The following is an 18,047-nucleotide window of genomic DNA, read 5'->3' on the forward strand; positions in this document are numbered from 1 at the left end:
GACGAGATAGTTGGCATATCACTCACATAAATGTTGAAGAATTGGGGAGCTGGGACAGAGCCCTGGGGGAGACCATCATTCAGGGTCCTGACAGAGCTGGTCTGGTTCCCAAGCGAGACCCTAAATCTACAGTTGCTGAGGATGGATGAGAGGGCACGCATGGTGGTTTGGCACTTCAAGATTCTGGAAGCTTTCAGCAACAGACCATGTCTCCACAGGAGTCATATGCTGATGTCAGATCGATGAGAGCAACACCAGTTTTCAGGGCACGTTGGAAGCCGTCCTCTATATTGGTAATGAGGGCAAGGACTTGATCTGCGCAGCTACTACCAGGTCTAAAGCCAGCTTTCTCTCTGGGCAGAACAGGTTCTACCAATGGAGAAATCCTGGCAAGCAGGAGGCGCTCAAACGGCTTGTAGGATGTGCACAAGAGGGAGATGGGTCGGTAACTAGCTGGATCATCAGCAGATTTCCCAGGCTTGAGGATGGTGATGACTTTAGACCAGTGGTTCCCAACCTTTTTTTGGCCATGCCCCACCTAATCACCTCTAAAATCCTGATGCCCCCCCCCCCCCCCTCCCCATGTGGTGATATATAATTCTTATCATTTAAAAAGGAACTCCGTTTCAGCTGAAGAAGCTTAAAACGCCAATGCCTTGGTTTAAACAAGCTTCAAAAGAACATGGCATCCATGAAAAAGAAAAATGAAATAAACAAAAGAGAGTTAATGTTCTGAGCAGGAAATTACTAAAAAATTGTTAAAAAAAAGAAAAAAACATTAGGTGGTATTAAAATAATAATAATGATAAATATGATCATAAAAGAGTATTCACAGGTAATAAAGAGAGCGAAAATTTCTATATTAGAATAGTGAAATATTTGTGGATTGTCTCATACGAAAAATCGAAAATTTGGACCCAGACCTCCTCAGTCGCGCTCAATTGCCCCCCTTAAAAATCAAATTGCCCCACGTACGCCCCACGTTGGGAACCACTGCTTTAGACTCTCTCCAGGCCTTAGGGATAATTCCACTGCAATGGACATGGGTGAAAAAGCAGCCAACCAGTTGCGTCCAAGGTTCTTCAGAACTTCCGGGTAGATCCCATCAAGTCCTGCTGCTTTAGTAGAGGACAGCTTTATTGTGAATCACCAAAAACCAATAATGGGCTGGAATTTTACTCGTTTTTTTCAGTTTCATACCATGGGGTACTTTTTGAATATGAATATTTTTAATATTTCAGCTACCATTTTAGTTGAAATTAGATCACAGTAGATTGAGCCAAAAAAAGGGCCCTTTTTCTAGATTAATACCACAAGGTAATGCATTTAGATGAGGATTACTAGACTTTATGTTTTGGAGCTAACAACTTTACCAAACCACCAAATGTGTTACAAATGTGCACATATTACATTCTGATAAGTTTTTATAGCGAAGGATGTAATCAAGCTTGAATTTATCTTTTCTCACGCTTAATTCCCAATTCTCTGACCGTGTTTTATTGTTGTGGATGATATCTTGTGGCATATTAATTGCATGTAACATTGCTTACTTTATAAGAATGGCTACCTTGAAAAATACTTTGTGACCTGTAATCACTTTAGGACATTCTCGGATTGTGAAAGCCCCAACTTAGGTATAAGTATTCCTTTCTTGTATTTTGTCGCATTTTAAAGAAAAGCAGTGCCATATTTTCAATCAATGGAATGAAAAGATAAAACCAAAGTATTGATTAGCTACAATCTAACATTGAATTTTGACTGGGATTAATAAAGGTGCCATTGGTAGATCAATCAAATGGGACCAGATTTTGAAGTGAACAAGAATCAATCAATCAACCTTTATTGTCATCTTGCAAGCAACAAGTACAGTGCAAAATGAAAAGACGTTTCCCAGTGAATAGCGGAGCCTCGCACATGAAATTTAAAACACTTCTCACATAATAACACTAAAAAAAAACAATCCAGTCCCTGATGGAACAGAATAAATAGTTAAAATCAGGTAAAAAACACAATGTTAAAAACAGTAAACCAATCATAAAAAAATGTCCGGGGCCGCTGATTTGAGTGGCCAGTGCCAGTTATTAAAGTGTCCGTGCCAGCCGCAGAGTCAAGTCAAGTGACTGTGAGTGCAGAGTGACTGTTTAGCAGCCTCACAGCCTGTGGTAGGAAGCTGTTTAGCAGCCTCGTAGTCCGGGCTTTGATGCTTCGATATCTCTTGCCTGATGGCAAGAGATCCAGGTGTGTGTGGAGGGGGTGCAGTTTGTCCTTGGCAATTCTCTGTGCTTTCTTCAGACAGCGGCTCTGGAACAGTTCTTGTACCGAGGGTAGGGAGACGCCAATAATCCTCTCTGCTCCCCTCACTACCCTCTGCAGAGCCTTCCTGTCCGAGCAGTTGCAGGTGCAGTACCACGTATTGATGCAGTACGTGAGTACAGACTCCACCGTGCCCCTGTAGAAAGAACTGGATGGTGCAGCCACTTTGTGATGAAGTTATACATCTGTCCTTGGGAGAGTCTCAGGAGTTATGAAAATTCTGCTTTGGTTTACTTTTCACTATCTTCCAGAATTTATGCTATTTGACAGCTGGCATGTTTGATCATTTTTAAATTTGGCATTGATAAAAATTCTGGAGGAGAGGAACATTTATCTATTCTGGAGGGAGAATTGTTCTTTTTTGGAGCTGAAAAGAGTCAAATGTAAATATTTATATTTGTTTCCATTGTCCCTTGGAGAATCTCAATTGTTGGCTGTGCTTGACAACATATAACTGTCTGTGTGAGCATTGCTGATGCATTATGCTTGTTTCAGAACTTGGAAAGAGATCACCTAGCCTAGAGTTAGGACTGACAGGAATTTTATTCCTCAACAATTTAAATTAAAGAGTAAGAATGTCAATGATGGAGTTATTGGAATTCCATTCTATAATATACACGATTGTGTATGTACCTTTACAATGATGCATGCCATATGATACAATTTTGATATATTTTTGAATTAACCATTGCTGTTAGATGAGTGTTCAATATCTTTAAGAAAGGGTATGTTAGATTCAGCATTAGCCACATTATTTGCCTTATTGAACTACTCCAGTTGATGCATTTGAGATATTATTAATTCAGAAAGTAGTGAAGCAGTAATCAAGTGGAAGAAAAGAGGAGAATGAGCAGAGATGTGCATGGGGGAAGGTGATAGCTGTATTGAATGCTAGCATGCCAACCAATATTATTGAGCTTCACTCTTTCCAGGGATGGTTCAGCGTTACTCAACAATGTTAATGAGGTTAGCCAATATACTGAGTACTCTTCACATTTTCCACAAAGGACAATCCTAGCCTGGGTAAACAACAAAGACAGTTGTATTAATAGATCATAGAGATCATAGAATCGTACAGCACTGAAACACACCCTTCAACCCAAATTGCCCATGCTGACCAAGATGCCCCATCTACATGTCCCACTTGTCTGTGTTTGGCCCATATCTCTCTAAACCTTTCCTATCCATGTACCTGTCCCAATACCTTTTAAATGTTGTTGTAGAATCTGTCTCTGGCAGCTGGTTCCATATACCCATGTGTGAAAAACTTGCCCCTCAAGTCCCTATTAAATCTTTCCCCTCTCACATTAAACCTATGTCCCTTGGTTCCCGACCTATGTCCCTTCTCTGGGTGCAAGACTCAGGATGGTTTTCTGATGCAACTATAGCTTGGCAGGACTTGGGCCAGACGACATAGAAAACCTTAAATCCTATGAGAAGAAGTAATCTGCCAGAATTCAACTTTTCTGAAGTGGAGACTTATGGGGTGATAAAGATATCTTTGGTTTTGAGAATGTCACAAAAGATAGGGAAAACTGCAGATTGATTACATCTGTGGTTTTTTATTGTATATATATATGAAAATATTTAACATTCTGATGTAATGTTTGCATATAATTAATTGCGATAATGTCATAAGGAATAGGAATAGAATTAGGCCATTCGGCCCATCGCCTATTCTGCAATTCAATCATGGCTGATTTATCTGTTCCTCCTAACCCCTGCCTTCTTCCCACAACCTCTGACACCTATACTAATCATGAATCTATCTATCTCTGCCTTAAAAATATCTACTGACGGCCTCCATACCCTTCTGTGGTAATTAATTCCACAGATTCACCACCCTCTGACTAAATACATTTCTCCTTATCTCCTTCCTAAAAGAATATCCTAAAAGATGTATATTGATAGCCCTAACTGGCGTACTGTGAGGAATACTTCCTTAAAATAATGCAGTGATTGTATGCTGAATTAAATGACTTTTTATTAATTGTTTTATTGGCCACTACTATTGTCAGGATGTTGATTTGCTTTAGTAAATGATGTGTTATATGCAGCTCTTGCCTTGTTACTGATTATCAGCACACAGTCTATGGATAATACAAAATACATTTTGATTTATTTAAATTTGACCCTTTCGCTAGTCATAGTTTTACGTTTATCAATGAATTATTTTTACGTTTATCAATGAATTATTTTAACAGAATGATTTATCATCAAGCTTGCCTAGTAGGATTTACTGTGTATCTAGTGATATCACAAATATAAAATTTAAATTGACAGTAAATATTGTAATTACTGTACAGTATTACAGTACTGTAAATACTGAAATACAGTAAATACTGCAAACAAATCCAGGAGTTGAAATTCTTATTTAGTTCTATTTGATGAATTATCCAATGGGGAAAACAATGAGTTGTGATAAAAACTGTTTTTTCAAGGTTCATTCTTGAAGATGATTTTTTAAAGTATGATTGGTATATTACAAGAAAATGTGCAAGGAAAACCGTAAATATTTCAGCATAAATAGTTCTCAGAGGTGATTTAATCAATCAGTACAATATAATAAATAGCATGGAAATGATGCATGTTGATTATTATTTTAAACTGGTTTCAAGGATTAAGACAAGTGAATGTCAAAAATAATGAAGCTAATTTTAGGACTAATTCCAGAAGCTTCATTACAGCAATATATGCATGGATAGAGGCTACTTGAAAGAGTATTTCAGCTTGGAGCTCTTGGCTGCTACTTTCATTAGGAAACCAGAATGGCAGCACCCCCCTCCACCCCCATCTTTAATACGATGGTAACTTTGTGTTGTGAATGAAAAATGTAGTTCTATCCAATGTGTAGATAGCTCAACCATAGACAATCCTCCACAAGGACTATTTGGAAGTTCAACAGAAATAAAGTTGTATTTTCTTCTAAGTAATCTCAACAGTGAGCTGGTTTATTTGTCAAGCACCTAAAATCTATTTCTGATTGTATGCTCTTTTGCCATTGGAAACAGGCTCTTCTTATTTTACTCAGGCCGGAAAGATCCTTCATGATTTTAAATACCTTTTTTCATAAATCATAAATGTGTGTTTCACATGGAATGAATTATAATTAAGTTTATTGTTGCACATATGTACGGATGCGGCAACTATTTTGATTTGCGCAGAATCTCACAGAGAAAACCGAACCAAATTATCCGTTAGTTTCCAACTATTGATTCAGCGAGGCGCAATGACAAGGAAGGATGCTAGTTTATCTTTGAATAAGGATATGGGGTATAAATCCAAGAGTGCAGTTGCCATTTTCAACTGCAAGGCAAATGCCAAATCCCTGAGCACATTTCACAGTGGTCACTCAGTACAAACTGGATGTTTACCACCTGCTATGTTAGATCACAGGCTGCTCTGTAGAAGTCTGGGGCACATATCCAAACTATTTAAAATGATGAATAAAATATTCAAATTAGGATAATTAGGATTTTTTTGGAGGCCTTTATTATGACATTGATCTGATCTGTCAGACTTGTCATCTGATTTAATTTACCCACCACGTGGTGATACTGACAGGAGGGATGCTTCAGCATTATTACTTAAAGAACTAATGGGGTGTATGGAAGTTATTTGCTCGTATGTTATTTGAGGTTGCTGGTCAACCTCTGCATAGATTTGACTTTCTTTCTGCCTGTAATTTTAAAATAATATCTTGATGTTGACCTACCAGTCTTCTCAACAATTGTTGGAATGGAGTGAGTATTTGGGACATCTTTATTGTTAAGTGAGGAGGAGGGAATCTGAGTTTATGGGAAGCCCCAAATTTTCCTCAGAGCCTAAAAGGGAGAATCAGGAATTAAAGCTAATATATCTTTCTGATTTCTTCTGTTCTGGCTGGGTGATCTAATGTGAGGCCACATCAGCTTTGCTGTGCTGGCCTTAGAATAAAATTTAAATTGTGTTATTATGATAACGTCAGAATCCTGCTGGATATTTCATAATAAGCATTGCAACCACGGCAAGGAATCAATAATCTAAATAGTTATAACCATTTTAAAATTAATTGTGTTTTCTTTTGTCATTTTAAAGCTTAAAAGAATCAATGAGGTTTTACCATGAAGCCTTAAGTCATGCAACAAGAAATGCTTCATTTAGTTGTTCTCATTATCTACAAGTAGCAGACAACTTTAGGAAGCAAGGCTGACAGTGCAGCTAACCAACCGTCAATTTCATTGGTAATCTGTCTGAATAACTATCATGAGAACTACATTTTTCATTCTGAACTATCCCTTATTTTCTTTTAATGCTCATATAAATCGGAATAGCACAAGAACTGCACGGTGTATTTAATTTTGTATTCATTTTAAATGGGTCAAAATGATCATAAGCACTGTATTTACAGTCACAATTCTGCAGCGTGCTTCTGAGAAACGGGTGATGGGCCGATAGTACACAAACCACCATTGAGGTCACTGTCATTTTTGGTTTATTTCATATTGGTTGATATAGATTGATATTCGCTTGTATAACAAGCATTTACAGTACGTACTTTTAGTTTAGTTTAGTGATACAGCACGGAAACAGGTCCCTCAGCCCACCGCACCGACCAGCGATCCCCATACATTAGCGCTATCCTACACACAATTAGGGACAATTTACACCTATTCCAAACATTTAAAAATTCAGGGCAATACCAAACAATATTTAAAATTAAACCAGATATTAGGATGGACATGCGAGAGATTGATTGAAGAAGTAGGTTTTAAGTGAGGGTTTTAAGAAAGATAAAAATGATGGAAAGAGCCAATCTTGCTTATCAATGGTGGAAAGGCTTTTGGGGGTTAGAGCCATAGAGTCAAACGGTACAGAAGCAGGTCCTTTGGCCCAACTTATCCTTGCTGACCCAGATGCCCCAAGCTATTCCCATTTGCTGTTGTTTGGCCCATTTCCCTCTACACATTTCCTATCCATGTATCTGTCCAAGTGTCTTTTAAATCCTGTTATAGTGCCTATCTCAGCTGTCTGGCAACTCGTTCCATATATCCACCACCCTCTGAGTGAAAAAGTTGCCACTCAGGTTCCTATTATATCTTGCCTCTCTCGCCTTAAGCCTATGTTTTCTGTTTTTTGATTCCCCTATCCTGGGTAAAATACTCGGCATTCACAGTGGTGAGGTTCATAGGTGAGCTGTTGTAGGATACCCAGACACTGACCTGATCTTTTAGCCACAATATTACAATATTTGTGCGGTTTGCTCAATTGAGTTGCTGGTGATTGGTAACCTTCCTCATATCTCCTACTTCCCACAGGAGATTCATGGCATAAATCAAAAGGCACAGCAGGTTAAGCAGCATCTGTGGAGTGAAATAGGCCGATCACTTTTCGAGTCGGGACCCAACTTCAGACTGCAGAATCATGACATAATGTCATTAAATATTAAGGATAATTAGCTTCTCACTTGCTGTTGATATTATGAAAGATAAGCCTTCTGATATTGGAGTGTTTTCCCTCTTTGATGCCACATTTATCAGACTACGTTCATGCCAATGGCAGTCGTTTTCACCTTATCTGTGGAATTTGGCTATTTGGTCCATGCATGAACAAAGAATGAGATGAACAGTGGAGGAAAGGATCCAGACAAAAAACTAAATGTGCAGAATATGTGCGCTTTTGACAAGACGTTGCTTATGATTGAGTGCAGAGAGCAGCTGCTGTTAATAATTCTGCTTTTATGATTTTCAGTTCTTTTCGATCCATATTTTATTCTAGCCTCATTATATATCTCCTTTGATCACATGCCCTGCCTTTCACTTGATAGAAGCAATAAACATGTAGATTATTTTCTCAATGGTGAGAGGATTCTGAAATGGAAGGTGCAAAGGGACTTGGGAGTGCTGGTGCAGGATTCTCAAAGGGTAATTTTCAGGTTGAGTCAGTTGTAAGGAAGGAAAATTCAGTGCTACCATTCCTTTCAAGAGGACTAGAATATAAAAGTAAGGATGTAATGCGATGGCTTTATAAGGCACTGGACAGGCCACATTTGGAATATTGTGAGCATTTTTGGTCTATATAACTGAGGAAGGAGATAGTGGCACCTTATTTTATCCCTCAAAGCATTCCTTGCAACATATAACCGGAACATTTGAGAATTTAACTGAGAAATGTGTGTGTTCTGTCATTCCAGTCATTGCAGCCTTCCTGCACATCCATTTTTTTCCTCTATATCTGCACCTTTATGTTTCTTCTCATCTCTAGCTTTTGTCACTTACCATGCCTACAGTTCTGTATCAGGTTCCGTAGCCAACAAGAAGCCCCCCAAGTCACTAATGAAACCGCCTTTACTCCAGAATGCTGTGGACCTGCTGAGTTACTCCAGAACTTGATATTTCAAGAAGCATCTGCATTTCTTTGTGTCTCTTCTCCAGTTTCAGGTTCCGTAGCCAACAGAAGCACACTCATAGAATTTACTCAGAATTATGCACCTTCCCGAAGCGACAATAGTGGAGCTGACATACACCAACTATGTTATTACATATTGTTTCTATTTGCCCCATTATATGCCTCAAGAAGATTGAATCGCCAACATGCCACAGGCAATATTTCAGTCCACACAGCTTCATGATCAAAGTCAGAAAGGTGTGGGTCAATATATATAGATATCATTGTGGCATCCATCGTTTGCTTAGCAGTGGTTTGAAATAATGTTTGGGAAACAATTCTCTGACAGATACCGTAGTAAGTTTTGTTTCCCTGAAGAAAATATCTATCAAGTGGCGGCAGCATTGCATCAAGGAGCAAAGATAGAGGTGCACAGCCAATCATTATAGATAATCTAAAGACCATCAGTCTCTGTGCTTCCAGATCCTACCAAGATACTACACAGCACATCTGCAGTTTTAATATTTTACCAGGCAGCACCAGTTTCTGCAGTAGGAGAGTTGATTTTCTCTCTTTTTTCTTTATCTTGACTGTAGCAGGCAGCAAGTGCACATGGATTTGCTTCCTGACAATTCGGGATGTCATCAACTATACCCATTTTGTTGAAAGTGCTGCCAAGGATGAATAGCAGATAGTGTGTGAAAACTGTGGAATCGCCTGAAGAAGGGTCTCGACCCGAAAACGTCACCTATTCCTTCGCTCCATAGATGCAGCCTCACCCGCTGAGTTTGTCCAGCATTTTTGTCGAAGTTCAGCAGATATGTCATTCTGTGCTGGAGTCTTCCAGGGGATTGATGGCTTTATCCAGTTCATGCAGGGGTGGTTCATCATCAATTTCACTCATCACTAGCATGCGGTGGTAATGTCAACCTTGCATGAATAGAGCTGAAATCAGTGTTTGACCAAGCAATTTATCTGCTTCCTTTTGTCAGTACTGATGGTGCCATTTGCATATTTCAAAGGAGCAATCTTTGAGACAGTTGAGCCTATTGCTCGGTTTATGCATTGTACCTGTCACATGGGTTTCCACAGTTGCCTGCAGCTTGGATTTCTTCTCACAATTTAGTCCAGTATTTGTTTGCATAATGGCTTGCTGCTCTCGATGTGGCTACATTTGTGAACTTTAGACCTTTTTGCATATTGGGGTTCGGTTGTACGTCATGTGCAAGGTGCGTTGTGCTTCAACGATGGGTAACATTTTATTTAAAAATGCATCGAACCAGTCTGTATTCTTAGGCTTCTCTGAAGGCAAGTGATGTTGACCGATTTCAACGATTTCCAGGCTTTGTTTGCTTTCCTTGGAGGGTCCAGGATTGAGAGCGCTTGAATTAGCAGTTCTGAGAAATGTTGATGTTCACTCACGTTATTGGAGATGTCGATAGGGGCTGGCCTTTCTGTTTTGACGTATGTATCTTGCGTGGAAGTAGCTTCATCGTGATGAGTGAGTGGCCAGTGTGGTAATCTGTACTATGATAAGTTTGAGTGCGAACAACACATGGCAGATCTGTTCTTCTGGTGTTGAATAGATCAAGTTGGTTCCAGTGACCAGAGTGGGGGTGATGTCATGACACCTTGTGGCGGTGTCTGCTCAGGAAAAGAGTGTTTGTGATGCAGAGTTAATTTTGTGTACATAATTCCAGCAATTGCTGTCCTTCTCATTCATGCTTCCTGCACCATAATGGCCGAGCAATTTGGTCATGCAGAATGTTATAGAATTGGTCCTTGTCTTCAGCCATGGCACAAAGAGTTGGTGCATGTGCATTGATGATGTTGATGAATCCTTATTTTGAAGAAAGACTTGTAGACATTAGGCGCTGTGATGAATTGCCCTCTCCATTTCGTTTAAGTATCCAGAAACGTAAAGAGGTCTGCTTTGAATGCTTCCACAGCCATCAGGGGGAGAGAAATCCAAATATTCTTGACCATCTAACTGAAGAAATTGCTCCTCACTTCCTGATCTTTTAACCTAAATATTCCTATTTTCAGTGACAATATTCCAGATGCTCTCCCTGTACTTACACCTACACCTCACTTCTCCAAAGCAAACAATATCCTTTTAAAATTAATTAATATCTTTGTTGTGGCTGAGTCAGTTGTAACTGCAATATCAAATATTTTGATATTGCGATTCCTTCTAGAAACCTTAGCCAATGTAAAAATCCTTCCCAGATCCAGCTTGCTAAGAATGCTATACCTCACCTCTATTTCTGCAGAGGCTGGCAGCTCACTCTCTCCTTGGTTACACTGGCAATCCCAGGAATTATGTATCACTATTCCAGTTCTGTATGATTGATCTCCTGTGATTAACTGTTAAATGGTAAAGGTTCTTGTTCCTGTGGTTTTTTTGTACTGAACTAGAAAAATAATAGGTTGCATGGAGATAAGAGGAAGGATGAGATAGAATTAACCTGCCAGGAGTCAGTCTGGACCTGATGGGCTGAGTGGTATCTTTCTGAATTGCAGGATACAAGTATACAATGGCTGGATAAGATAACTGTAATTAGGAATTTTGAGCCACATTCCAAAGATTGATATTTGGACTGTGGAAGAAAATATGCCAATGTAGTAACCGTTTGGGAATCTTTATTTCATTTATGTTTACTTCCATTACTATTAATTATACAAATAAATAACTAGTAAAAGCTGTGAAACCCTTTCCCAAAGCAGTTCAAACTTGCAATGAATCAAGTAAATCCAATTAGTCATAAAATTAATAGCGTACTTCACTCATGCTAGATTTTTAAGCAGCACTAGACCAAGTAGGGTCCCTGTCGCACGGGAGGCCTGGTCCCCCAACGCAACCCGTTCCCCAAGGCAATATTCCACCACTCATCCATTCGCAGCGCATGGAACACAGCATTGGCCGCGCGCACCAGCCCCATTGTGACATCATCTGCGAGACCATACCATTTATTTTCAAAGTTTTATCAGATTTGTTAACATTTTCATAAATAATTCGAGAAATAAGGTGATTTTGGACCAGGAGGAAAATCTCTACCGGAATATGTAAAAATGTTACCGTTAGCGCATCGTTTTTCATGAAGATGTGATTACACACAAACATCACACACACAAATAAATACACATCCAAGATCAGAATTTGAAGTATATAAGATAGTGACAGGGTTGGAAAAAAACATTGTTTCTTTATGTACTGTAGGAAGGTTAAATATGAAATAAGTTTAAGTTGCATTCTGCATGGCAGAAATTCTCATGTAAATCATAAAGCAAATTTACAGATCCTTATTTTGCATTTGATATTGTCGAATACCAATAGAGAGAATACAAATTGTGACTTTTGACATGCTGCCTTTCATTAGTCAGGAAATTGAGTATAGAAGTTGGAACATTATGCTCCAATTATACAATACTTTGGTGATGCTGCACTTGGAGTATTGTGTTCAGTTTTGGCCACTCTGCTGTTGGAAAGATGCCTTTAAGGTGGAAAGAGTGAAATTAAATTAACGAGGAGGTTGAGGTTGACGTAATTAAATTATACAATATTCAAGGTGAGATTGAAAGAGTAAATGCAAATAAGCTGTTTCCTCAGTCTAAGAAGTCTGGAACTAGTGGGTCTGGTACCAGGATAATAGGTTGGTAATTTAAGATTGATGTGTGTGGCACAGCATTTTAAATTGTAATAATTCTCAACTCAAGATGTTATTCATGCTTTGTCATGCTGTAGATACATTCAGGTTGATTTTAGAACACAAAGGGAATCCAGATGGCATATTAAAATGTGGATTTGATCTATCATGATCTTACTGAATGCCGGAGGAGTTTGTGGAGTTCTAGACACTCACCTTCTTTCATTCTTTGCATTATAAAGGCCTAAGTGGCCTAATGAGAAATTGTATTCCTGCCATTAAAACAGCCTGCAAGCCTCTAGTTATGTCAGGCTGCACCTTATTTTGGAAAATCTAGTGTGAAAATTAGTCTTCAGTGCATACACTGCAGAGAATATCAATCTGTATTTATCTAATTCCTTTAATATAATCAACAGTTGAACAACCTCAGCAGACATATGTATTACACTGAGCCACATGGGGAAGTGGCTTAGTTAAAGTAAGAGGTTTTAAGTGACTACAGAATGACAGAAATATGTGGGAGGTTTAGGAAGGGAATTGCAGAGTTGGAGCTGCCAATTAAGAAACAAAGGGAGAGATAAAGGGAGTGTCATAAAAGCCTGATTGTTTTACATGTATTCTTTCAGTATGAGGATCTTACAACATTTCCTTGATCGTCCACAAACATTTTCAAAAAAGCTTTCAATGCCAAGGATTTGTAGAATCCAGCAAGTGGGTGGAAGATTCAGATTAAAATTAAGAAGTGGGTTGTCTTGCACAATTAATGGATTCTCTAGATATCTGAATATCTCACAATTATCTGGTTATCACAATTTAAAACACTATTTCATGATTGAGCTGCGGCCAAGGGAGTGGGATATTTTCAGTACTGCTGTTGATGACAGCAATGCACCAGAAAATGTTGTGCTTTATTGACCATTAGCTAGAACGTATGCAGTACTGGGTGATCTAATGGCAAAAGTACAAAACTAAGGGAAAACTGCACCGTGATGTCATTTTATGGATGACACATCCATTTATTCAGGTGTGTTAAAAAAAAAGTATGACAGCCAAATTCTTCACAAAAATATATTGAGCTCTCTTGGCATTTACTCCTCAACCTATCACTGTAAATTGATTCTCTTCATAATTAGAGTGAAAATAGGAAGGAGAGCAGGTACAACAGTGACAAATGAAAAACTAGGCCTAAATGGAATTGGAACAGGAAGCTCCATATAAACTATAGATATAGGCTCCTGCCACCTGGGTGAGTTGGAGTTAATTTGGTACCCAATTGATTTTTGTACTTTTATTTGGATGAATAGCAATAGAAGTTAATTGTCCAGAAGATCATTGGTGTGATTTTTAAATAAATGGAAACATCTGCGAGATTTTAAAATTGAGTTCACATGAATGGTTTCAAGTGAATAGTTATATTTCTTATTTAATGTGTAGTAATTATTTATTTAATTTTATCCCTTTTACAAATAATAGTGGTTATTTATTAATAGTGTTTGAATATCAGAAACAGTTATGATTTTTTTACAACTGTGTCAGGGAGCATGGTTCAGCATGTTGCAATTTGAAAGGCCAGGCTTGTTCTGGCCTCTTCAAGTCCCAGCTCCATATGATTGGATTAATGTGTGAAGATTCTTTCTCAGTGCAAAACCTTGTCAATAAAGATCAGGCTAATTACATCCAAATGGTTTGAACTTCACAACCAATCTCTGATATTTATATTTTTATTAAGCCGGCTTCTGGAAGTCAGCAATTCTTCTTAGCTCAAGACCAGAATGTAAGAAAGGGTTAAGGTTAGGCTTCCAGTGAACTGTGACATAAGCCATCTACACCTCTTGGTTTTCCACACTTTGGTTGGTGCAATGAGCATGTGCTGAACATCAAGTCCAGAGGTACCAAGTTTTATTTGATGCATGAAACTATAAGAATTACTACTACAAAATCTTGGGATGTACATTTTTGCATTTCCTCCTTTACTGCCACTGAGCCTTTGAATACTTTTGTATTTCTTGGGAAGAATTCAGGGAAGTCCTTAATCACTGTTACCACTAACAAGCAATAAATGAAAGTTACACTATAATATTGGAAAAAAAAATGAGCAAGTGGTTCACAGAAAATAGTTGTATAGTAACTTGCATTCAAATGTTTTACTGACTTTGGCAGGAAAAATAATGGGGTTAGTGTAAATGCCCAACAAACTATATTTTTTAAGAAATTGGCAGATGTCAATCAGGTCAACAAGAGCACAGTGCGGAAAGGAACTGCAGGCTGATATTATCCTGATATCACTTTGACAAGTTTTCCTAAATAAAATTATAACAGGCTGCAATTGTCCGGTTATTTTGGTTTCCTAAATGATGTATCATGAATCATCATGAAAAACACTGCCTCTGAAAGAGAACCATTGTATGACCTGGAGAGGAAAGGATAATTTGAAGAGCTTGAAAGATTAGCATGTAAATGTTGTCTTTCACATCATCATGGATGTTTTCCTGTGAATGGGAAGGACTGGAGATGAGCAGGGGTGCAAACTATGACATTTTGATGAGGCTCAATGGGCTGCCCAACCTTATCTCAGAATTATAAATATCTTTCTGCTCGTGTTCTCTAAGATTTATAGGAATTAATGGTGAAAGGCCGGGGAATTACATAGCATGCAGTAATTTGCTGTTACGCAGTTTTATAATAACTGCTAGAAATGCTTTCATAGGAAAATGAACAAAGCATGAGTAAATGCCATTCCTCAGCATGCTTGTGCACAGAGGGATGCATTCTCCCTTTTGTGTCATAGCCAAAAGAACAGGACAACTGCAGTGAGACCTGTTATAATTAAAGTTTAAATGTGAGCCCAAGAACCAAAGGTGTTACTGTCGGAGTTGCAGTGATTAGCCCTTTCAAAGGCATTGTAAATGTGTCTACCGATATCTGTATGCTCAATGTCCAGTCGCCCTCAGACCAGTGTTTCTAAAAATGGAAATTTATTGAAGGGCCAAATTACTTACATGGTAAAATATACAAAAGATGCACAGGTGGTCAGCTTTCAATGCAGAAAGTCTTTTCAAAATTTTCAACATTGGATGGTGCATGGTCAACACGATTTGGAAAGGGGTTTTGTGAAAGAAACTGGTGAAATCTTTGACATACATTCACAGTAGCTGAAAAGTGATTTCAGGGTTAGTCTTTTTTTTCCCTCTGCTGCATTGCTGTCTGGGTTGTAAAGATAAGTAAACTTACTGAAAATCACAGGCCTCATTTTGAAAATAATGTGAAAAAAGACAACATATAAAAGAGACAAGAGACAAAAATTTATAGATATTACTTTAGTTATCATTCTTATAACAAGTTTCAATGGTGTGCTTATTTTTTTTCAAAGAAGCATTTAGAATTGATTTATTTACTTTGGTGCAAGTAGATCTTACCATGTAAATAATTGTGTTTTTTTGTGTAGTGAATTTGAAAATGGAAAAGAAATTGAAAATGGTGCGGATGATCCAAATGTGAACCTGAAGAACAGTGAGTACTTGTAGGATTGAAACTATATTTTAAATAACACTTAATATTTTTTGTTCCATTCAAGACTGAAATAATATATCCGATGTAAGAGGGAGATGATTTGACAGAAACATTCTGAACTGGTACCTCTCAAAATAACATTGGATCAATCATTGTAGCACAACAATAAAGAGTGACGTCAGAAGTTTAAATTAACCTTGTGTGCCTAACATTTTACTATGCTACATGAATATTGATCCAAATATCAAACAATATAACAGAAAGTCCTCATTTGAGTTTTAGCAAAACAAATTCAATACATTCAAATTGATTAGTAGTTCTGTTAAAATATCAGGAAGATTAACTTCATGTTTAACATAATGTCATTTTGTTTAAATTCAATTTTGAGATGGTATTTTATATTGCCGAAAACTACAGGCATAGAGTGACAACCCAAATTTATTTTCTGATGAAAGTCATTGTTTAATGACAGAGGAGTTGTTTATGAAGTTCTTCACATAATAGAATGTGTTCTCACTGTGAATAGAACGGTCAACTTGCATCATCATTTACAATCTCAAAACATCTTTCACATTTCTCGGTGATTGAATAAAATACTGATAAATTACTGTTTTTCTCAAAGTGCTTTTGAAAAGTTTTGGAAGGTTTTTTTCTGTCTTTTTTCAAAATAGCCAAACAAATGAATAACCCATAAGATAAGTAGAAATTTTGATTGACAGTCAGTTGTGAGAACTTTGAGAAAAACACAATATCCAAAATTGACTGGAGGTCTGTTCATTGACATGGGAGATCTTTGATAGATTTTTGATTTGATGGAAACCACTCCATGACCAGTATCGCTTAATGTCCCTTCAGATCTGTACATAAGCTTCTACAGAATAAGTCTACCAACATGATATTCAATGATCAAAACATGCTTTGTCCTTTCACAAAAAGCATGGGTTGGGGATTGCTTATGGAGCCACACTGTCTCGCCTTTTGGACCAATGTTGAGGCAGAGAGCTTGCATGGAATGAAGAGTTGACAGGCTTTTTTATCCACATTAGTATTGTTGGATGGCCAAATTATGAAAACCTTCCTGTGATCTTATTCCAGCATCAAAATTCCACATATATTATTTGCATTATTAAAGTGCCGATACAATTTATAATAAAATCGATGAACTTCAGAATGGTAGTTGTTGAATGAATTATTGCAATGCGATATAGAAATATAAGATTCTAACCACAAAATTGTTAAAGCCTCTTTCTTTTTCAATTCTACCTTGGTAAATTGTAATAAATGCTTTAATTATTTCACTCACAGCTCTTCAGGATAATTGGGTGCCCGAGTTCTTCACTCAAGTGGAGTCATTGCACATGGAAGCTCAAGGTTCTTCAGTTATGGAGGTTGTGTATCTTCCCTTTCATACAGGGAATTCCCACTGTACCATTTTCTTCGTCAATGAACAGGTAAATTTAAATGCTTTATTTTTGCAATGTTACTCGAAGATGGCAAAATTAGTTTGGTTCATCATCAGATTTTACAGCAGAATTAATAAAATCAAGTTTTGATGTAACTTCACGGAATTTTAATAACTGAAATAAAATTAAAACCAGTTTCTTTTGACTTATTCAGTCTGTATTGGAAGATGAGCATTAATATTTATTCAGTTTAAGAAATCTGAAATAATAATTATGCATTTGGCACATGTCTGAAGGGAAAATGCATCAGCAGAGCAGGTGTAGATCAGTGTATGAAACAGCCAACAACCATTACAAAAATAATAAATCAAGTTACCGATTTTTTGTTTCAAAAGGAACTTTGACAATCAAATTCTCTGCTCATGATAGAACACATAGATCAGAACATAGAACATAGAACATAGAACAGGAACATGCCCACAATGCATGTTAAACTAATCTCCTTTGCCTGCATAAGAAAACCACATCCCTCTATTCTTTGTATATCCATGTGCCTATTTCAGACATCACTATTGTATCTCCACCACTATTCTTGGCAGCTGTTCTAGGCACTCGCCACCCTCTGTGTAAAATAAACTTGTCTTGCACATCTCCTTTAAACATTGCCCCTTTCACCATAAAGCCACGTTCCCTAGTCTCATATAACTTTAAAAGCGGATATAGATGGGATATAAGATATTCCTTCTGACTTTTTTTTCTTTTACTTAAGATCTTAAACATAAACCTATTCAATATTGATGCAATAAGT

The 18,047-nt window shown here is 37.6% G+C and overlaps 1 protein-coding gene across 1 annotated transcript in view; it reads left to right on the forward strand.

Annotated features, from left to right (window-relative positions):
• LOC129703105 (cilia- and flagella-associated protein 47-like) overlaps window positions 1-18,047 on the forward strand; it is a 422,488-nt gene that overhangs the window by 180,840 nt on the left and 223,601 nt on the right. The window contains exons 41-42 of the mRNA XM_055645303.1: window positions 15,772-15,836; window positions 17,142-17,287. Of these exons, the coding sequence (XP_055501278.1) occupies window positions 15,772-15,836; window positions 17,142-17,287 (211 nt within the window). The remainder of the gene's footprint in view (window positions 1-15,771; window positions 15,837-17,141; window positions 17,288-18,047) is intronic.

The sequence above is a fragment of the Leucoraja erinacea genome, chromosome 13 (assembly GCF_028641065.1).
Source record: "Leucoraja erinacea ecotype New England chromosome 13, Leri_hhj_1, whole genome shotgun sequence".
Classification (NCBI taxonomy): Eukaryota; Metazoa; Chordata; class Chondrichthyes; order Rajiformes; family Rajidae; genus Leucoraja; species Leucoraja erinaceus.